Source organism: Camarhynchus parvulus, chromosome 2, assembly GCF_901933205.1.
Source record: "Camarhynchus parvulus chromosome 2, STF_HiC, whole genome shotgun sequence".
In the NCBI taxonomy this organism is placed as follows: Eukaryota; Metazoa; Chordata; class Aves; order Passeriformes; family Thraupidae; genus Camarhynchus; species Camarhynchus parvulus.
Genome location: NC_044572.1, coordinates 126880061 through 126903939, shown reverse-complemented (window position 1 = coordinate 126903939; position 23879 = coordinate 126880061). Strand labels below are relative to the sequence as shown.

The 23879-nt window shown below is 37.8% G+C and overlaps 1 protein-coding gene across 1 annotated transcript in view; it reads right to left on the bottom strand.

Annotated features, from left to right (window-relative positions):
- Window positions 1-10560: 10560 nt before the first annotated feature.
- The window catches only part of SLC26A7 (solute carrier family 26 member 7), a 64978-nt gene continuing 51659 nt past the window's right edge, over window positions 10561-23879 (bottom strand). The window contains exons 12-18 of the mRNA XM_030971822.1: window positions 23406-23472; window positions 19605-19721; window positions 17836-17884; window positions 15243-15343; window positions 12923-12977; window positions 12730-12833; window positions 10561-10711 (exon numbers count right to left, since the gene is read on the bottom strand). Coding sequence (XP_030827682.1) covers window positions 10676-10711; window positions 12730-12833; window positions 12923-12977; window positions 15243-15343; window positions 17836-17884; window positions 19605-19721; window positions 23406-23472 — 529 coding nt within the window. The 3' untranslated portion in view covers window positions 10561-10675. The remainder of the gene's footprint in view (window positions 10712-12729; window positions 12834-12922; window positions 12978-15242; window positions 15344-17835; window positions 17885-19604; window positions 19722-23405; window positions 23473-23879) is intronic.

The following is a 23879-nucleotide window of genomic DNA, read 5'->3' as shown; positions in this document are numbered from 1 at the left end:
GAAAACATTTTTGCTTGTTCAAAACAAATCCAAGGGTTTCGCTGTGGAATGAGAAAGGGTCTGATGACATTTTCTAGCAGCTAGCAAATCATGCTGTCATGCATAGAGAAAACGCCACTAAAATATCCCCTGCTAAAATATCACAAAATTATGTAGAGCTCAATCCTAGGGAGCCATCTGCCATGTGAAAGCTCCACTGATTTGTAAAGGCGTTCATTGCAGGCAGGTTTGCAGAACTGGACGCATAATTTGTCCCTTTTAGAAACCATAGCTGTTGAAAAGAATTCCTGATCTAAAACACGAGTGGCAGAGAATGAAAAAAAGTCTGTACAATTGGGTGAAAAGTCCCCACCAGGGCTTGTGTGCTGGTTGAAAATGCACCCCAGCTACAGGTAAGAATTGAGCTACTCTGAAAGGTCTGATCCTGTCATGTGTGTGCATGGAAATCTGACTGCAGTCAGGGAGCTTTCTGTTCTGAAAGTGTTCAGATAAGGTTCATCCTCATTAATTGGCTTTTTCTGTATTATTAGCCCTTTAAAAACTACAGGTAAATAGTACCAACCAATAGGGAAGAATTTTTGATGTACACTACACATATATGAAGGGATGTGTATAAGTGTAAAATATTTTAGTATTGCCTTCTATTTTGCTGAGAAATAACTGTTGGAAATGGTTTAGTGGGTCCTGCCTTGGGACAGGGAGACAGAGAAGCAGCTTCTTGGGAGCTTCTCCCAGCGCTCTGTTTCTGGAAGCGCTGAACCTCAAAGTGGAGGAAACAATCTGCAGAGAGGCAGAAGGAGATGTGTTTTACAAATTGCAGCCTGATGAGCTCTCCAACAACATTAAACACCCCCGGAGAATTTCTTTAACACAAATACTAAATGAAAAATCTCTTATGGCAGTAGAGAAAGCTTTGATATATATCTATAAAATAGATAAAATTCCATTAATTTCCAACTTGGGACAGACGTTATATTTGAATTTACAGACATGCCAAATGGTAAATTTGGCTGATCTATTATGGGTGATAACAGCATATGCTACTTTCTGAGTCAATTTCTATTATGTCATGAGAAGCAACACAGCTAGTAATGGAAGGCATTTTTGCATTAGCTAAAATAGCAAATGAGGTCCATAACATAGAAAATAGGTGGGTGTCAGAAGTAGATTCAATATTTGAGATGGTTGTCAAATTCAATACTGAGTAAATAAGTCAACAAAAGCAAATCTTACATGAAAAGTGAACATGGCATATAGCTTGTACAGAATTTTTTTCTTTCATGATGTCAAAGGGTTGCATATCTTGACAATTTTCTTTAGCTGGTTATGCCTGGAAGAATTGATGGAGACATTTGGCCTTTGTGTGGGTCTGTGTCCAAACTTGTATGTCCTAAGGAGGTAAGTGGCTGCTTGAGATGCTGTGGAGCAGGGGTGAGCAGCCGAGAAATGGGAGCATCTGAGTGCAATTTGATGGAGCAGATGTTTCATCCCAGCACTCCACAGCTGCCTCAAGGCTTTGTCTGGTGTCAGCCCTTTCCTAAATGAGTTTTCATAATGAATTTATCTGTTAATTGACACATAAAAATCTATGTTAATATAACATTAAGGACCTATCTCATATTTGCAAATGCTAGGCAATTGAAGGGAAAAAAAAAAGCTTAAGCTTGACTGTCACCAAGACTTACCTGCTGTATTCCATGGGGGAGAAATCACTGATGCAGAAACACTTTACATACCGCAGAGTTAAACATCACCTTTTTTTTTTTTTTTTTTTTGGTCCTTTCTGACAACTGTATGAGCAGAAGAAATACCTCCAACACCTAGTAAAAGGTTTAGGCAGTCACTTATGACTTCAGGTATTAGAACACTTCAGTTGCTTCTACCTAGCGTCCAGACTTGTGGCTCTGGTGGCACCAGAGTTGTCCACAGCTGACCAGACCAAGCAGTGAGGCATTTCCCTTATCCCTTGCAGAAATACAGAGGTGCTTCTCATTGGTCTTTCCAGTGTTGGCAGAGAGCTAACATATTGCTAGTCCTCTTTCCATGCATAAGCTAGGGCTACTCCTTCAATACAATAGCCCAGGTTTTGCTGTATGAGTTGAGAAATGCAGAAACAACTTCCTTCTCAGGCTGGCAAAATTCACATCTATCATTCTACCTTCAGGGTAAAAACCTTTCTACTGGTTGGTGAAGGTACCTTACAACAAAACTATGCCAAACAGAGTTTAAGCCTTAACTGGGCTGCCTGGCAAAAGGAGACACTGTATTTTTGTGGCTGGGGAAGTCAGAAGTGGGGAATTTCTGGGCACCATTCCCTCTTCCTAGGACAATATATGTATTTAATGTTAAACCACCATTATGAAGACCAGACCCCAGGAACTTAGATTGCCAGCTCATGCCCTCTGCTGTCTTTGCCCTTGTCACCAGTGAATCTTTTTGCCCTCTTTTGTATGCAGCCAGATAATGCCCACAGGAAGGAGAAATCCTGGAGGAGTTAAGGTACCTTCCTGAAGTAAGTCCAGACATGGGCACAGTCGATTTTGGCGATCTGGAAACACTTGGTTCAGGTTCTCAGACCATACCTTGGTACACACAGCCCAGGCAGGCAGGATGATGCCATTCTAAGCTGAGGACCATGTTTACAAAGACAGATTCAGCAGCCACACGGATGTCACTCTCCTGATAAAAGGTGCAATAATGTCTCTGCCTGTGCTAATGCTTGGTTGCCTGGTGCTCAGTGGGTCACAGTGGTCCTCTGTGTAGTGTCTGCACATCTCCAGGGCAGTGCATCTCCGTGCAGCTCTCATGAGTACTGAGGATACTGAAGACTCTACTGCACTGCCTGGTTTGGCCTTTCCCTGCACAGACAGAGTGGAGGCACTCACCAAGGCACAGCACACAGGTGCCCCATTAAACTCTACCAACATTGCCTATGGCAAACTGTTGATTAGCCCTAATGGACTGGTTATTCTAAAACTCTTATCCTAGCTTGGAATTAGTCTTTCAACTGAAAATGTTTCCCATTTAGCTTTCTTTTTGTTTCACACTTCTAGTCCTGTGCTAAGTTTTCTTTGATGCACCACATGAATGCAGCTGCCAGTACCCCGGGTGGATCCTGGTGAAGTATCTGAATGGTGAAAATGATGGAGAAATGATTGAAGTGCTTTGAGCACAATGCTTGCAAGGGCTGCCCATAACATGGAGGTGGCAATACTTGGGGTACACTTGTTTGTCCTTATGAACCACCTGTCTCTCTGCAAAGGTATAGTCTGTGAGGCTGAAAAGAGGCAGATGTGAGCTTTGTAATATGTGCCCTTCATACGTATATGAATGAAACACCTATAAATGCTGCATTTTTTTCTGAAAAATATGTCAGACTCAGAAAAAAACCACCAAACTCTTACTGGTATGAAGTAATTGAAATGCTGCTAAAACCACATTAACAGGATCAATCACACTTGTGAGGAAATTATCCTTGTGTGAAGCAAACTGCACTTTGGAAGAAAATGACCTTGTGTAGTGATCAAGGGCCTGCCCATAGGAGTTTGTTCAAATTTTTGTGGTCTGCCTCCCTTTCATCCAGCACCTCCATGCAGACTGACATCCCAGCTGCACCTTTGCTCTTCAGCTTTTTCATTCATGTACAGCATCACAGTCTTGTTTACTTGATTCTTTTTCTCCTGTATAGCCTCTTCCCATATCCTGCTGTTCACCCCAGCACCTTTCTCCTCCCAGTCCCATGCATGACAGTGAGTCTCACAGCCCACCAGCATCTTAGCCCTGGTCTCCAGCTCTGCATCTGCAGCATTTCACTTGTATTTTGATCGCTTCTGCAGCCACTAGTGCTCTGCAGTCTGTAGAGGAGCTTGTCTCCTACCAGGAGAGAGGCAGAAGGAAGCAGCAAAGCGAGCAGTCCCAAGGTCTGCAGAGCATCACAGGTCACCTACAACACTGTCTCTGTTTCATGGGATTGGGAACCAAAAATGAGGTATACTGGAGACCTCTGAAATCAGGGCAATTGTGGAGTCAGGCCAGCACCAAACCTGAGCTGTGATCAGCAGATTTAAACACAATTTTATTACTAAAAAACAGATCAAAATGATCACAAATTGCATATTGCAAATGTAATATTCCAAAACATGCTTCAAATCTGGAAGCACTCCAGAACCAAAAAAGTGCTTTTTTTTTTTTTTGTAACAGATAAGTCAGAATTGCTCTTGTTCTTTCAAAACATACCTTCCTTTATGGAGGTATTCTGAATTAAGATTTTGGCTATAGGAACCAAGCTAAACCAGAAAATAATGAAATTCCTGAGATGTAAAAATGGTCACAGAGAAAGAGAGAAGAGGAAAAGGAACTTGAAGCAAAATGCTGAGAGTTTTTTAAATTATTAATTTATACTGGAATATAAGCTACACACTCTGTAATATCAACTCACAATTCCAAAACTGTTACTGTGAACTCAGGGAGACTTTATTTCCAGACCCAATGAGCAGCACACATTTTTTACTTTACTATCTGAGCCTACAAATCAGAGCAAATGTGCAAAAAAGAGCCTTCTCCGAAATCTTACAACTATTAGTTGCAAGTAACAATTAAGGAGCAGATAATTTTGCCTCTCAAATGGAATATAAAACAGTGTGTCCAAATTAGTGCGATATATTTTGTAGGATATAAGCGTGTGTACAGCTTAATTCAGCACTGTGGAGTTTCCAAGAATTCCTACAATTTTGCTGTGTTTTTAAACTGCAACAATATCACAGTCAAAGCACAATGGGAATGAGAACACTTCTCATCATTCAGTCAGAGCAACAGGAGCCACTCTCTTGGTTCTTCTTAAATATTAACTACCTGAATTTATCCAGCACAAAAGACCTCTTTATTGGAAAATACATGAGAAAAAGCAGATATTTCTCTGCTTTTGCATGTCATGCTCTTCAGAACTGCTGTGGCTCCAAAGGATTCCCAGTAGGGAAGGAGTTGCGCTTCAAGTTACCTTTCAAGTTCTTGGTGAGAGCTGATCTTCAGCTTCTACATGCTCATTCTGGGAATAAAAATTATGATATTTTCTGTTCTGTCACCCCAAAGAAAGATAACTTGGATGTTTCCTTGCTATTGGCTGAGTTTAATTGGAAAGGATAGCTCTAAAAAATAGCCTAGCTCTAGAAAGTAGCCTAGGAGTAGCATCTAGGAGTTTATGGAACTGTAAATTGTTTATACTTTTTCATACCACTGTAAAATCAAAAAAATGTAGCAGTTGCATTCATTTTTGTAGAAGCAAATGCTTTCATAAATTACCAGGCTTGAAAAATTAAGCTGCTACATTCAAGGCCAAAGTTTTAAAGATATGTCAATCCATTTTTCATTAATGTCATTACAGTTATTGGGAGGTGGTGGGAAGGTTTGCCCATCATTTCCTCTCTACTGGGATAAACCGCAGACTGTACATAAGCGGCGCCGTCAGTATGTGCCAGTTGGATATGAGGTGCACCATCTGTAGATGCAAGTGACAATTAAAAAAAGGCATATTCAAATGACTGTGCATGCAAAGAGGCAATACTGGAGAAATTGGACCAAGATTTCTGTATTTCTCATAGAGGTAAAAATGTGTTACATGCCATACTCCTTTAAGAGCTATGAGGAAATAAAACTTCTGAATGTAAGGCAAATTTTCTTTTTTCATTGTTAAGATCTAATACATTTTGAGGTTGGAAAAGGCAGCATATCTCCTAACAAAGTGGCTAGTACAGAAAGAAAAAAAAATAATTTAAATAATGAGGGCTTTTTCCTCCTTCTACATGCAAATTGTCTCATATTCCAATTTATTTCAGTATAAATTTATTCTTGCATATGCTAATACATGGAATTGGAAAAAGAAAAAATATTTAAATGCATTATAAAACATATGGAAACATACAGATTATGTGATCTTTAGTAAAATCTATCTTAATGATGAAGGCACCATTTAGCATGCACTCTGGAACTGCGCTCCTTCATTTATTTATGAATTCCTGTAGACAAAGAAAGTATCTTCCAAAAATAGGAATACCATATTTTCAAGGCATACTGTGTATTTTATTTTTGAAACTAGTAAATGTCAAACAGTATTCATACACAGTATTGGCACATTAATGTTTTCATTCAACAGTGAAGATACCTTTCCTTGTTACATTATATATTTATGGCACACAGAGCTGTCAAATAAATTATGTCAAAGCAGCTACAGCCAGACCTTGTGACACTTGAATCATAGAATCAGGGCAAATAACCTTTAAAATGAAAGACATATGACAAGAATTAGAAACATTTAATTTGCATAAATATAATGTTAACAGTCTTTTCCTTATTACATATTTTATGCCGAATTTTTAATTGCCATTATACTCATTCTTTAACATCAGCTTGCTCTCTCTTTTTTTCTTCATTGCTTGCTTTGGTTTGGAATGTGTGAAACAAATTCTATAAGAGCATATGATCAGATCATCATTTTAATATACTTTGGTTATCAAATCTTCATATCAAATCAAAAATGTTGAGAAAAACTCTTTACTCACATGATATACTATTTAAAATGTAGAATAAGTTCCTAAAAATAACTAAAAATTCCTAAACACATCAAGTAAATATATAATCTCTGATAACTTTGGACCATCTCTGCAAAAAAAACATTGTATTTAAGTTCTCCTGTGAAGTGCAGAATATACCAAATGTGCAGAATTGAAGTACTGATTTGCAAAAGCTTGGTGACTAATACACACTGAATTTTGCAATATAAAGTCTGAGCGTGTAAGTATACATACTGGAAGCAAAGTGAATGGTTAGATTTTCAGAATTGCTTACTAAGGGTAGTAAACTTGAAACCTGTCTTCCTCAAGCCTCTGCTGGCAGGTGCAGTCTCTCTCTTGCTTTAGAAATCACTGAGGACAGAGGAACTCCACAGTTTGCTCTTACTGCTAACACTGCATAAGCTCACAGATGTAACCACGCTTGATGAAACTTTGCATTATTCTGAAAAGTCCCTAGGGATGTTCAAGCAAACAAGGCTGAAGGTACAAAGATGAATGTCTGCAGCAGCAGGCCACAAATAACTAAACCCCATATTGTTCCTGACTGTAATTCCCAACTCCATTGGGATAGTGTGGCCAGGCCTACACAGCCATAAGGACACACAGACTTTGTGCAGGCTCTTTGCTACAGAATGAGTTTGGCTCCCTTGGCCCTTCTGGATCAGAAGAGTAAGTATGGTTTATTCTAATTATAGTATTCTTTTATAATAACAGCAGTTGGACTTGATGATGCTTGCTGGTTTCTTTCAAATGTTACTCTATTCTATTTAATTCTATTCCATTCCAGCAAAGCTAATTGTGATGTTTTGGGTTGAGCTTCCATATATTTACATAATAATTCTGAGAGCCAGAGGAAAGCCAGTGGACAGTCTATATAAAAAAGCATTGAGAGAAGGGTAGAAATTGATAGTGGGGATTGCCTCTAAAGCTTAATCCAGAAGTTTTAAGATGTTTCCTTAAATCTTCACCAAAGAATTAAGCAGTTGTCCATTGAGTCTGTCAGTGGCACAAACACACCATCACTAGGAATTTGCAAAGAGCAACTCGGGGAGGACGTGAAGCAACTCCCATCCCACCAGCAGACCAACCATGACCTGGCAGTCCACGAGGTCTGATGGCAATGGCCTCCTGGCCATTTGAAGACCGGCAAGGTGCAGTCACATGTTTTAGTAAATATCAGTAGCTCAGAAGGGTGGGTGGTGGAGAAATGGAAACTGCGTCAGTGGTTTGCAATTTGAAATTTGCACTTCCAAGTCAATTGTGAAAAAGAAATGACGCTCCCTCCCTCACTGCCCATAGTTGTATAGAGCAGTTCTGTATTGACAGAGCTTAAACTCAGTACAGGTATTTTAGAAGAAATTGAAAGAACAGCTATCTTCACATGCCCCTTAAACACTGTTCTGCTGAGAAACAAGTATCCTAAGTGATGCCACTAGCCAGACAGGGAATATAATTAACAATGCATACTCTCAGAAACGGAAAGTTGTTTAGACTAATTATATATAGCAAAATAGATTACAGAAATATTATCCCAAATCTCAGTGTTGGAAGGTTGGAGCTAATGGGAGATAAATGTTCATCCCTAAACCAACCATTAAATTCATCAAAAATTATTCCTATTGAAAGCAATAAAAATTAGAAGCTATTTTGATAAGCACTACAGAACTGATTATTAAATGCAGAAGGTTTCTTAAAAGGCTAAAACTACGAGGAATTTCAAAAGCATCTGTGTTGTTCCATTTACAAGATCATTCAGAATAAAAGTGAAAGTCTCCTGAAAAGTGATGTTATCTTTGCTAAAGACCCTATTTTTAACAATTTCATTAATCAACTAATCTATAAATTTTCAGAAAAAACATTCAGCTGACAAAGAACAAATGCTGAATCTAGTAGAAAAGATACCATTTATTCATTTATTCAGTTTGCAGTTAAGCAGAAATCTCCATTCAGCTGTGACATAAAATTGATGCTTCTGTGATTAAAGTACATTGTAAATAGTTTCTAAAGTGTTAATAAATTACTAAAACTGTTTCAGGAAATTATTAATCAAATGTTATGGCCTGTTACTGAGTCCAGTGATGTAATGAGCCATTTGCAGTCAACTACAGCATCTGAAATTAATGTGCTTGGGACAATATACAGAATTTATTTCTCCTGCATATAATGAGTTTCTCACTTATCAGCCTTTTGCATAGTAATTACCAAAGCAGTCTCAAAAGAACTTGTACAGAACATTTCTAGCCCTCTGTGGGACAAAGCAGGGAATAACTACAAGAGTAACTCATAATTGAAAGGGCAAGAAACCCCATGGGTCTCTCCCATTATCATCTACTACTGTGGAGTGACCAAGAATTGAGGAAAAGCATATCAATGTCTTAACTATGCAGAGATGCAGAAGTCACTCCATGAGCCACTTCATCTCCTGCGGGCAGCAGCTTTGGGCAGAGAGAGCAAGGAGAGTCCAGACAAGCATGCAGATGTAACTGCTGCTGAAAACAGAATGCTTAGAGCTAGGTTTTGCCTATATGTGTCAGCTGCACAAAGCCTCCTTGTACTTCCCTCCTGTCTGTAGTGTTAAGATGGCTGTTATGGCTGTGCCATATTCATTTACCTTTAGCTTCATAGATTTTTTAAGTTGGTGAAAAAAACCAAAACCCCCTACTTATTTTCTCATTTGTTGATTCCTTTTTACTCAACTCACATTTTACTGCTGGTGTTCACATAAGGGAGCAAAGAGGAGAAAAATCATACATAGAATGGCCTAGGTTTTAAAGGCCCCTCAAGATCATCTGGTTCTATCACCCTGCCATGTGCGGGGACACCTTCCACCAGAAGAAGTTGCTAAAAGCTCCATCCAACCTCACCTCGGACACTTCCAGAGTCAGGGCAACCATAACTTCTCTGGGCAACCTGTTCCAGTGCCTCAGGATTGTCACAGTGAATAATTTTTCTTCTAATATCTAGTCTAAACCTACTGTCTTCCAGTTTGAAGCCATTCCCCTTCTACGCTACATGCTCTTGCAAACAGTGTCCATGTTTCTTGTAGGCTCCCTTCAGGTAGTGGAAGGCCTTAATATGTTGCCAAATAATGTAATAGCTGCATGATAGTATGATCTAATGCAATTGCTGACAACCCATAAACACAAACCCAATACTCAACCTGTGAGTTCCACTACCCACTTTGTGTGCTCACACACAGTATACTGCACATCACATCAGGATTGTGGCTGAAGTGTGGCACGCACCTTATGTGTCACTATGATCACCTTTCAGCTGCCTCAGCTGAAGATTTCAACACCAAACAAATCACAGCTCAAACTGGAAATGCAGACTGGAAAAAATGTGGAAAAATGCTGGAAAAAAAGAATAAGTTTTGGAAAAATATTACCAGTTTTCCTCTTCAGACTGAAGCTAAAGAATACCTGTGGCTTTGAAAATGTAGCAAACCGTAATAGCACAAGACAACAAATACAGAGGGAGGCAATCCAGTGTTCTTAGTCAACATGTATCTGCCTTTTCTGTATAGACTTGTAAGTTCTCCCACTGATCTGAGCAGGCATTAAAAAGCATACAAAACCAAGTGCAAAAAGTGAAAGCATATGATAGCTGTGATGTGATGCTGTTACTGCAAACAGCTGTCTTGAACAGAGGAAAGAGTAAGTAAAGCCGTTAGAAAATGTATGCATTGGCATATGCCTTGCTGCCGATACTGTATCAATTATAATATACTCTTTAAGAATTTATGTCTCTATTCCATACACAAAACTACAGATGCATGTTACAACTAATGTTACAATAGAAGATACTAAATTAATACACCTAACTGGTAAACACAATACCTCGTGTCTGCTTTCTAATAATTTGTATCTAAATGTATATAAAAATATTTTATAAAACCACTATAGAACAATTGCATAAAAATTCTCTGAGTGATCACAGCTGAAAGATTTTCTCTCTGAAAGGTAGATCTGTCGTTACTGAATGTACTAAATATATATTGTATACAAAAGATCATCTATGAGATCCACAGGAGAAAAAAGTGGAGAAGCCATGTTGTAGTTCATTTTGAATATGAGCAGATGAAACTCGCTATGCTCAATGGGTGGGCATCACACTTCACTCTGTTCACTGAACTTGCTGTAATTCTAAAATGAGAGAAACAGAAAAAAATGTATTATAATGTTTTCCTAGAATATAATGTAAAATTAGGATATGAAGGAGTGCTAGCTTGAAAATGCCACTAATATTTCAAAAAGTTATTTATGATTAAAAAAAGTTATTTAAGATTAACTGCATAAAGTAATAGGCAAGTATCCTACCAATTTATAAACATAAAAATGAGAATGACACATTTTCATTGGAGCATGTAGATAAGAATATCTTTGCATTTCTGAACAGCAGCAGAGATTGAAATGGACCACAAAGCCCTCTTACCTCTACCTTTCTGACTGTGGAAGACTATTTCCTGCTATATGGGAAAACTGAAATGTGAATCAGAACAAATCACTTTCTGTTAGTCTCCAACTCCTTCCTCATATTTTTTTCTATCCTATTCTGCCTATTCTGTCATGTTAACACTCAAGAGTCCTACTGACCTCAGCACCTTAAAAAGGCACAGGAGGAGTACATAGACTGGTAGCTACAGTGTGCTGCTGCTATTGCAGTCATCCTGCCTTTTCACTCCTGTCCACCTTGTCTTCAGGTGTTCAACACAATGAATACATAAAAATCCCTGAAGCACATACTGTGAATATTCTGAAGAAGAACCAGCAGTATATGTACACTGTTCATGATTACATTTAAAATTTGAGGTTGCATGCAAGCCTTTCAGACTAAACTGCAAGACCACTATGTAGAGGTTTGACTTGCCTAGCAGCTCTGACAGAAACAAGCAATCAGTTCCTTAAAAAGTGCGCTTTGAGTTTTAACTCCCCCTTTTCATTATGAACATTTGCCCTGGTCTATCCATGTTTCACTTCCATAAAATGGGAATGCTGGTACATAACTATCTTACGAGAATGTTAGGAAAGTTAATAATGTCAATATAAAAAGCAGACATTTTATAACACACGGATCATTCTAATTAATCTAATCAGACCCAGACAAAATATACAATAGCCAACCCCATTATTTTTGCCCTAGAGTTACCATTTCAACAAATTATTTTTTGTAGGACAACATAATGAAAAATGTTGAAAAGCACTGAAGAGAACATGTTTTTCTAGTCAATTCACTAGACCAACTGTGCCAATTCACCTTAATCTGGATAAATCAATGGAAAGTGGTTTTGACCATAGGCAAGTCTGATTTAATTAGTTAAATACAAAGTGAAGAACAAAAGACAAACGACCAAACCGCAGACCATGATGAGTTTAATGTCTCTTGGAGAAGGCTCTGAGCCAAGCTCTAGCCAAGCTTGAATCATAAATAAAACCATGGGAAAGCACACTGCTTTTAATGGACACTCCCTTGCACTGCCATGACAGTGGAAAAGGATCACATAGTTCAAGAGGAAAGTCCAGGTTTACAGTCTTTTTAAAAAGGAATGCAGGAATCACTGAATAAGTAAATAGATGCTCAAGCCTCCCTTCTCCCTCTTACTCTCTCTTCTACCTCGTGCAATTCCCTTCTTTCCACCAGTGAGCCAACTCAGCATGGTACAGTGCAGGGTAGAGACAAGATTTCTAACTCAAACCAAACCAGCTGGGGATCCAGAACCGTTTCAGTCAGACCAGTGCTCTGATTTGTGAAGAGCTTCAAGCATCCCAGGCTGAGAAACAGAAGTGTTGTTTCAGTAATGCAGAACTCGCTGTGAGTTAATTTTTCTCACTGAGAGGCTGTGTTAGGTGTTTCTAGATGACATAAATCTTTCCAGTGGAGAATGAGCCCAGATTAAAGCACCACAACACAGCACCTCTAGATCTATCATAGAAGATGGAGATGTTGTTGCAAAAGGAGATGTGGTGATGGGAAGAGAGTGCTAGCAGCAAAAAATGGAAAACTGCATTCCTCAGCCTGAGGACTAGTTGTAGATTACAGACAGATAAAATATTTCTATATAAAAGGTTCACTGGGTGAATAAGACTTTCCCAGACTTTAACAAATTGCTGCGAGCATCCAAGAAGCCCTCCAGGCTTCACCTACTCCTGCTTGTAAGTCTTACCCTCTGAATCTGAATGGCATCAATTGCTGAAGAAATAGATTCAAAAAATACAGGATTTTCAGAGTCAAGATTTCCACCGTACTGCATTGCTTTTATCAAGGAACCTGCAATAAAACAAACACATGAGCACTGAGAATGTAGTGAGGATATATAAACCATCATGTTAAAATTTTTACTGTAAGCTGATACTTGCCTTTGCAGTGTGCTAGCAACACATCGATGTATCTGTTTTTACAGTCCGCGTAAATCTATGTTTGAAAACAAGAAATTTTAAAAACACTGGTTAAAATACCAACAGAGAAGAAAGTTCAAAATAGCCCATATTCAAGGTAGGCAGAGCCCGGAGTGCTGCAGCAGCGGTTGTACTGCCAGCAGCCACCAGAGCGAGCCCTTCTATAATGCAAACATCACCAAGCCACATTTATTTCCTGCCACCTCTTCACAGTACTCTGCAGCTCTGCTGAGAATTAAAACTGAATTTGAGTAATAATTTTGCAATTTCTGACTGTATTTTTTAGGGGAATTATTTTCATTTCTCTTTTTTCAGCGCGTTTTCCCATGTCCTTACCATATGCTTTCTACCAGTCCACACAGACAGGACTCAGACCTAGGAAACTTTGAGACTTATATCAAAAAAGCACCATAGCTATCATGCTGCATTGAGCAGTAAGTTGTTCTTTATTATTTCTTTGAAAGTGTTCAATTCCCCAGAGAGAAAATATTAATAAGATAGAAAACAAAACCAAAACAAAACAAACAAAAAAAAAGGTGAAAATAACTCTAAAAGCAGAGTAGGGTGTTTTCCTGCCAAATGGGGAATATCCAAAGCAGTTACTGCTTCAAAAAATGTTTAAATAATCCATGTGAAGTAGAAAAATTCTGAGAGGAGGTTCAGTGAGAACCCCATCAGGATATTTTATTTTTAAAATAAAACAAAAATCTTAGTTCAAAAATCCTCCATCTCTGACATCAGTGATGATATTTTGGGAAGGAGTGTAACAAGGACATGTTGAATGTGGTCCTCTTGGTAGGAGGAGGAGTAACTTGGTTTTGGACCAACCATTTATCCAGAGGCTGCACTACCAATGTGTACACTTCACAGCCCATGCCAGACTTACCTCTCTCAAATTTGTCAAACACTTCTTTGACATAATTTGTAATTTGGGGGTCTCTAAGACCTTCTGAAAATCAATTTCACAAATTTTTAAACGAATACAATATTGAATGCCCTATATTTCAAAGGGATAGCTAATAGTCATTCCCACTAACCTTATTTTTCCAGTTTTCTTTTTCATTATATCCCTGCCTATATGTGTAGTTTTAATTTAAAATATTTTAAGGCAGCATTTACTTCACTGTGCAATCACTGCAGTAAATTGAGAAAATTGTTAGGGCAACAAGAGTCTGGGCCAAGACCCAAGTTCAAATCTAGCCCTTTAACTTACTCAGAAAAATTATGCAAATCAAGTCTTCCATACCCACTTAACTCTGTACTCACTACACAACTTTTAAACTCCAGATCTGATGGAAGTGTAAGAAACAGTTTTGAACATAAATTTTTATCCACTGTATAGAACTACTTGTTATGTGGAACCATAGAGTCAATAGACTTGTTTAGATTGGAAAGGACCTTTAAGATCATCAGGTCCAAGCACTGACTTGGCATTGCCAAGTCCACCACGAAGCCGTGTCTTTCCATCCACTCTGCCCCAGTCTGTGGCACCACCTGGGATTGTTGTGACCCGAGTGCAGGACCCAGCACTTTGCCTTGTTGAACCTCACACCACCGGCCTTGGTCCATTGATCCAGCCTGCCCAGACCTCTCTGCAGAGCCTTCCTGCTCCCCAGCAAATCAACACTCCCACCCAGCCTGGTCTCATCTGCAAACTGACTGACGGTGCACTCGATCCCCTTGTCCAAATCATCACCAAAGATATTAAACAGAACTGGCCCCAAGGGAGCACCAGTTGTGGCCAGCCACCATCTGGACTTAGTTCCATTCACCACAGTAACCAGTGACTGCTGGGTTTATTCTTCTGGGAGCATCTTGGAACTCCTGCACTGCCTGAACCCAGTCTGCAACATATATTGCACACAGGAGAAAGGATGGAGATCATCTTTTGACCTCTGGCTTAGCAGACAGTAGAATATACAGATAAAATCACAGAATTAATACTGAGATTTCGAAGCAGTAAATTTACTTGCCTTTACAGCTGACTTGGTAGGGTCAAATATGACCTAAACTGACTTAAAAAACAAAAAAAGGGAAAAGTTCCAAAACTGCTCTTCATTACATATAAATACGTACACTTGCACTGTTACCTAAAATATTTAGAAATATTTTATTGTAATTTTATATGTAAACACAGTACAATTTTATGCCAAATCTGTGTTCATCTTTTCTATGGGTGAAAGCTTTATCCAGTGACATAAGTGGAGTGACTAGTAGTTGGCCCCAATAACTCATATGTATAATTATAATGTATACAGAATGTTTCTAGTGTCATGAATACCTGAAGAAGCACGGAGACTCCAGTGTAGTCAAAGAAATTCAGTCCACTGCAGTCTAATATCAAAACATGTCTCTCACTGTGACATGGCTGCACCAACTCACCTACACATTTGATAAATGAAAACATTTAATTAAAAGGAGAATACTCAAGAAATGGGTATAAGAATGATGATACCTCAACAAAATAAGCCTAAACTATCACAATAAAATTGTCATTGTTATGTGCTGGGGTATCAGGAAAGCAAATGCCATATTTTAGAAGAACAAATGAAGAACCTTTAGGGTAATGGAAAGAAGTGATGACAGAATATATTAATGGTGATGTTTCAGGCAGCAATAGTGTCTCAAGAATTAGGCAGTTGCTTCTTCAAACTTGATTTTCTCATTGAGTTAGCTTCTTTGGAAGATTTTTCATGGTATACACAGACAATATATCTTTTTTTTTTTTAAGTTCTGGTATGACACTGATTTCCATAGGCCCTAAACATCTGTCTATGGCTTAACTTAATATTCACCTGTAAGGAAGAAATAGATGAAAAGTGGAGTGTTTAATTTTCCTAAGGTTTTACTATACTGGTTGTTGATTGGGTAATTTTTTAATACACAACTACACATTCATGCTGGAGAAGAAAATTGTGTTGGCAAGATTTGCAAAGTTCTTATACTCATTCTTCAACCTCAGGCCATCTTGTGTTTAATCAAAACATACTCTGTTCTAAATGCATCCTGAGCTAGCACATAGATAAATGATTCCTGGCTTTCATAAAGGGAAAAGTAGAAAATACTGCACATCTTATTTACATTGTTCTGTGAACAAATGTTTGTTCATAATGCATGCAACTGAAAAAAAAATATGAAGGAAAGGAATTCTGATTATAAAGATGAGTTAAGCTGAATGGCTTTGGCAGAGCAGAGGTAAAGATTTTAAACTATTGAGGAGACTTGGAATTTCCCCATGATGCAAATTTATAATGATGATAATTCCTTTCCGACAGTAGTCTGAGAGCAAAGACTTTTGGACTTGCATTTCCAGACATTTACAGTCTCTGTTCTGTGCAACATACATGAATAGATACATACAAACAAAAAGATAGGATTTTAGAGGGAACCTCCTGAAAATTACTGTGATAGAAACACAGAAGGGGTTCATGTGATCTCCCAGGCTCAGTGTAATAATTCTCTGCTGCATCCTGAATTGCAATAGAGGCTTACTGGCCTCTAAATGCGGGGATAGGTAAAGACCTGCACCCTCTTTGGACCAGTGGCATGAGCCAGAGCAGCTGTTTCACTTGGTGCTGATACAGACAGTATTCCCCAAAGGGAGAAAGGAAAGATTCTGATGAAGGCATACATTTTTTTTCCATGTGTTCCTGGACAACTGCCATAAGGCTTAAGGATTGTGTCCTCATGCTCCTATCCTTGAAAATTTAAGCTCAGCATTTTGCTTTTCTTTTTAAAGGGTTTTTCTTTTTTCTCTGTTTGTTGTTGAAAAGACCCCATGAAGAATCACCCTAGACTGGTTGATATAAGTAATGACAGCATTTAAGTCCCCAAGGCAGGTCTTAGGCATCCAGAAAAGAGGTCTTCTACTTTCTGTCACTTTTGTGTATGAGAAATCAGTTCATCTTCAAGATGACTGGAATATGTACTGGTAAGATTTTCTCAAACATAGTATTTTACAATATAGTCAATAAAATACAATATAATCTTCAATAACCTTTTTCATAGGTTGTTATACTACAGCAAAGCACTCTGTCACCCCCAAGTTAACTAAACATTGTAGTACCATAAAAATGTCCTGAGTCTAGTTAACAAATGCAAACATTCAGATAACAGCCTCCAAATCAGGTTTTCTACTGTGGCTTTAATGCTTATAAGTGTTTTAAATAAACACTGTTTTAATTCTATCCACAATGAAGTCATCTGTATAAAGTATCCACTGCAAAAGGTTGCTGCAACTCTCCCATGGGAATGTATGTGCTCTGGTTTGATTTAAGTGCTACAAAATGTGGAAAGAGTGGAGTTTCCTGCTTAATCCTTAATTGAAAGAAAACCTCTAGGGGGGGTTTTATTATATATTGTATTGATATACTGTATAATATTGGTGGTTATCATGTCACTAACAATTCAGTTGACATTTTCTGAGATTTTCTCCTATGTGGCTTTAAAGATCCCAAAGATTTAACATGGTTTTAATCTTACTTTTACTTTTTCATACTAACATACTCTGCATGCAAAAAAAAAAAAAAAACCAAGACCAGAGCTTAGCAAAACAGCCTCTTCAGCCTGGTCTGAACATCAGTCCAGGCAACAATATGGGAAGTGTTTCCCCCACTATGTACCTGTCTCTTTATACACACACTCATTCCAGTGCAATAAGCAGGGACACAGAATCAGAGGATATTCTGGTTTGGAAGAGACCTTAAATCATCCTGTTCCAACCCACATGTGATGGGCAATGAGACTTCCACTAGAACCTTCCACTCCTGTAAAAAAAGGCATTTTCAAGGGGTTCCCTGCTTTTGAAATGTGGAACTATTTTGCACACTTACATCCATCTTGGTTTTAACACCATTTGTAGATAATAAACTCACCATGGCAACTTCCATTGGAAAATGAACAGAGCAATGCGTTCTGCTCACACTGAAATAAAAGCAGCAAATTATTAACATACCAAGGAAAACCAGACCATTGCACAGTAAAGAGAGAAAATCAATGCAATACATAAGAATTCTGTTTCTCAGTACCAAAGTTAACTCATTCTCTTGAAAATCATGTCCTATGCAATAGCCTGTCAGATGTATAATATTTTCTGGCATAACTTTAGAATACTGAGATACATACTCAAACTGATATTTGCATTTCTTTTTAGCTGGCTCTACCTCTGTCAAGTTAGGATTCACTAGAAAGCATATTTTGGACACAATGCTTTTGGGGAAGCGGGGGGTGGTTAAGAAGTGGTCAAAAGATGGGAAAAATGTTCTTGACAAGAAAAATTCTTGGCAGTGATTTTATAAGATTAACTTTTGATTAATTTTCTACTTGCTGCAATCTCATCTGCTATGCTAATATTTTAGTAAGAACATTTTTGACATGTAAATTTATTAAGAATTACATTTGTCTGGATAATTTTTAAAATGGTTATTTCAATATGTAAGTTCTCAGTGGAAGCATGAGTTAAAACCAGACACAAAGCAGAGAAACAAAAGTGAAACTGCATTTTTTTCACACGCATTATGTGCTACAGAAAGACATTTACTCAACAACAACAAAAAATTTTAAAAAAGGCACAGTGTTTCAGGCTGCTCTACTGCTGAGTACCTTACAGAAGAAACAAAGGATAAAGTCTCCTTTATAAGTAACATACAAATTAACTTATTAAATTGACTCAAATTAATTCCATGGAAATCCTAAGTAATTTCTCTCTGTTTGGAGGCTTTTGTCATACTAATCTAAATCAGTCAGCCTAGCAAAACCAAGGGAAAAAAACATCACACTTTCTGAGCTGAATTTCTACCCATCTAAGCACATACAGGTAGCACAACTCTGTCAAGGGACAGTAGAGGTGGTTAAGACATGTTGCTGTCTTAACAACCCATCTAAGATACAGCTGGGATTTTCTCAGCCCAATTTGCCAAACTGGATGAAATTGTCTACAGTAAGCATTGTATCATATTGGAATGTCTTCATGGCACTGATAGAAAAATGATAATTTATCTTTTCCCTTTTAGAAAGTGCTGCAGGAAGTTGCAGTAGTTATGTGCAGATGAACTTGGAAAATACTATACTTACAGGGATATTTTCCAAAAATGTGATATACCTAATTTGTATACTGTTTATTTTTCTAAAACAATCACTGCAGAAGAGGAAAAAGAAGCAATACCAGTGAGAAAAAAAGTAGCCACTTTCTTCCTAATTCTCCCAAAATTATTTATAGTTAGAAATGGAGTGTCCATCTCTCAGGGACTTATCTCCAGGGAAAAAAAATCACATTTTATTCAAGCATATTTGTAACTACTCATTTTCTTTCTAAAATCCCAGCCTTATATCAGCTAGATTATGTAAGTTCTAGAAATGTTTGAGTTTTGGATAAGTACTTTAATGTCTCTTACAGGATCACATGCAGAAATCAAAGGGATATTATTTTCAAGTAATAATACAAAAATAGTCCATATTGAATCTGATTAAGGTTAGAATCAGCTTTATTCTAAATGAATAATTTCTAATATTGCTTTTTTATATCTGTTTCAGTATCTGATTGCATTCTCTAAGAAGTGCAAGGAAAGCAAACACAATCTTCAAGCCAGTCATGGTGATTACAGAAGAGTAAAGCACATCCCACCTTGTTTACAATATCACATACCTGGCTGCTCATGCCATCCTTCTGGATTATCTTTAACAGGTCAGCGTGAAATTTTCTGGCATTCAAAAAGACTAATGGGCTGTTGACTGAAACTATTTTTACTTGTTTTAGTGATTCCTGGGGAATGAAATAAACATAATGCTGAAAAGTTCATCTTGGGTTTGGAGAACAAACCCCAGACTCATTTCTTTAAAAAACCTGAAAATACCTGTGAATTAACCTAGGAGGAGCTTTGGATTTGAGAATGATTTAACAGATAATTCTATTGATCAGCCTTCACACATAACTGAAATAAGAATGGAAGCACAAGTAATATGTAATGAAAATTATCTATAATGTTATTTAGCATGAGAACAAGCATACACATTATGAGGCATAATACTAAGAACTATTAGCTAACAATTATAATAGCACTATTTCAGTTGGTGTGATCCCCAAGCATAGACAAGGTAACATTTGCAGACAGGGAATATATTTTATTAGACAATTGCATCTTGGAAAAAGTACACAAGGATTTAGGGCAAACACTGCAGGTGGTTTGGGGAAAGCTGGCAATATTCATCTTGCTCATCTGAAGATGACCTTAGTACAGAGACAGTTCTTCTTGAAAATATTTAATGGATACAAATCAACCTTGAGTGGCACATTTAAAGCTTTACCAGCATATTGCTACAACCAACACAATAATATTTCTACAACCAACACAATAATCTTCACAAGAACTCTCCATTGCGCTTGAGCCTGTCTCTGCACTTCACTAAATAAGCTACAACCAGCATACCAGCACCTTCAGTCAGACTGTGCAGCTCAAAACATAAATGTTACATAGCAGAACAATTTTGGAAGGACACCCGATAATGTTCCGAAACACCCAGGTACAAGTGGGAGACATTTTGCACAAAACAAGTGCTATTTCTCTCACTCTCCAGGTGTACATATAAAACATCTTCAAAAGACAGTAAGAAAATTAATATTTATTTATAAATATATTGGACAGCAGTAAGACATGCTTAAAGACTGGTTTTGTAGGGGAACTTCTGTAGAAGCTGCTTCTACTGAACTCCCAATCTTCCACAGGTTGTGTGGCAATGGAAGCAAAAATCAAGAATTTTCATGAGAATAAAGGTCAAAAAATACTCTTTCTTCCTAACAAAAGTCATGTAACAAGGTCACAGTCAAACACAAGTAAGTGGAGCTGACACGGACCATTTTTTAGGTAGTTAAAAATTGTTTGGGATTGCATTAAAGATATGCAGTTTTCCCAACAGACTTTCAAGCTAAACAGAAATGGAACCACAAACCACATAAACTATCTCCTCATTGTAGACTGCTGTTCAGACTTCTGGGAATGAGATGATCTCCCAGACACCACCACAGTGACCATGAAATAAAGGAAACATTTCAAACATCCCAACTGAGGCAAAGAACCCCAGACTATGCGTAGGGACTTTGCGCAATTTACCTATGGATGTGATTGCAGAAAATACCACAAATGAGTTTTGCCACAGTCAGATATGTGACAAAACTCAACTGGCAGTTAAAATGTATCTATTTGTATGGAATAGAGCTCTAAAATAAGGGCAAAACAAAGCATAGTATATGCTTTAATGGAGAAATGCTCTGACATCCCACAGATTCACACAAAAATGATGCTATAGACAGCTTGGTGTAGAGACAAGTGGACACTTCAGTGCCATGGCAAAGTAGAAGATAAAAGATAAGAAAAAAGGAAGACTATGTGCAAGGATCAAATCCTGTGATGATCAAGCTTCCATAAGTACAAAGTCCAAAACTTGAAAGACTCAAATCATAAGGCCAGATCAAGCAAATGGCAGACTTGGGTATAATTTTCATCTAGAATGGACAAGGTCAACTGTGCTTAAATTTGACCAGCCAGTTATTCCTGGCTCTGGTTTGACTCTTTGTTGACAAGAACTGTTCAGAAAAAACCAAAACTTCCTCTTTGTTGTGCCCTTGCTAAGAAAGAAGGAAATTTATCTCAGGTGTCTGTTCCTGCCACCCCTCGGAAGGCCCGGGGTGATTGCCCTGTGCACTCTGCGCAGCACTGGCTCTGCTCGGGTGCGAGTTCTGTGCCAGCAAATGCCTGGGATCAAATGTGTTTCACATAACCTTCTAAATACCCTTTGATTTTTTCCACATTAAAGTGTCTTTTCTCTTATTGATGAAATTACCCCTATAAATCCTTAATGGCAGGGTAGATCATTAAGCTTGCATATTTTCATGTTTAAAAGTCCTGTTGTTTATGTCTAATCTGTTACTTACCAGGGAAACTTGGATCAGTCTAACATTCATACATTAAAAATTACCCTAAATGCCTGCTGCAACCCAGTGACTCTAAATTCAATTAAAGGCATGTTTTCCTTCTTTGTTTTGTGTAATAGCTCTTGAGCAATTTGCTTCTCTAACATAATGTTATTTTCCCCACTCTCTGCGGACACTAGTTTGTTATTAGGTTGCTGGCATTAATCTTACTGAATTAGGGGGAAAAAAGGACCAGTAAGCGTAAAAAAAACTGTATAGGCATTTGTACAAAGTGCTTCATGGACCGATATGAAAAACAGCAGGCAAATCAAATTTTTGTTACCCATCTCTGACAAAGTTACTCCAACATTTTTATTAAGAATGAAAATGATATAATAATTGACAGCTGATCCAGCCTCAACAATAGTGTTTTTCATTCACATTCCAGAGTCCACCCTATTTTTATTTACCTTTCACATTCCAACGTTTCTCAGCATGCCAAAACAGTAAATGCCCTTGAGCCCTTGGAAGTTCAGATTTTTTGCCTAAGATAGCTCTGATGGAAGACATTTGCCAGAAATAATAAATTCTTTAAAGAAGATCTGCTTAATGGTGAAGCACTAACTGCTGAGCATGTAGTTTACTGATACATAAGACCCTCCATCAGCACTAAGAAGGGAAGAAGGACATAGGAGAAACTGCCACAGTGGAGAAGGCAGGATGTCCTGATGATGGGGCTCTGTGCTCAGAGGACACATGGTTCTACTTCCCTCTTGGCTACTGACCTACCATTTCATCTTGGAGGAGGGAGTTCACCTCTCTGGGTCATTACCCTTCTCTTCTTACCACAGACCTGAGCAAAAAGCAACTTTGATGATAATTGCAGTGAAAATAACCAAAAGAATCTGACTGGTTGGTTTAAGTTTGTAAGAAGCCAGATTTAAAAGGCACAGTCTTTGGGAGAGATTCTTCCACCTATTTTTCGTGTGCACAGGGTGATGAAATTTGTGAAGCAGTCTGTAACAATTTTGTGGTGCTGCCCCTCTTTGCCCAGCCTTGTGGTGTCCTCTGGGACAATCTGGTCACAAGTGGTTGGTGAAAGAAATGGTTTCAGAAAAGAGATTGGGGATTATAAAAATACCAAAGGACTTTTAGGAAAAGTGATAATAATACAGAGACTGCTATTGTCTGCTCAGATTGCCCTTGCCATTCCTGGCAAGATATTTCCTTTAATTTAGGAATTAGGAAACACTGAGAAAGCGCAATTCATAATTATAAATGACAAATAAACTAAGATAGATAAATCTAAGAGGACTTGCCTAACTTCACTTTGCAGACAAGCAGCAGAACCATGAAAATATTCCAGTGGCCAACTATAATATTATTATATTATCCTGGCTTTAGATTTCAAGTAGTCATATCATAAAAGCATTCCCTTGACTCCCCGATTACAATCTGATAACTAACCAGAGAAAACAAACAAATCTGAATTAGTGAAACACACACACAAACAGAAAGTTAAAAAAGAAATTAACTTACACAGTTATCTTCTGCTTTGTATTTGTATTCCACCTCTTTCATATTTTTCAAATTCAGTGTCTTTGCTCTGTGATCAATATATAGGGAAAAATCTGTACAGTTAATCATTAGTAGTCTTGAGCAGAAACAAAAAAGACACACATCCCAAGCTACAGCATAGCAGTTTAAAGGTCCAAAAATGCAATCTGGGAGTATTCTTGTGATTACAGACCTTATCTTTTCTGATAATCATCTTCTTAAACAGTAAAAAGCTTATTTTAGAATTGTGAGATCACTTTGAATATATGAATAATTAAATTCTCTTATTCTCTTGTGAAGAATATCTTAATTTTAACTTTTGTTTGCTGGACAGAGCTACTTTCAAGTCAAGGTAGCTCATATATAATCTATATCTTCAAAAATAAAGAAGTTTAATTAATATTTTTTAACCTGCAAAAATCATATTGTAAGGAAAGGGAAAATAAATACATAGAA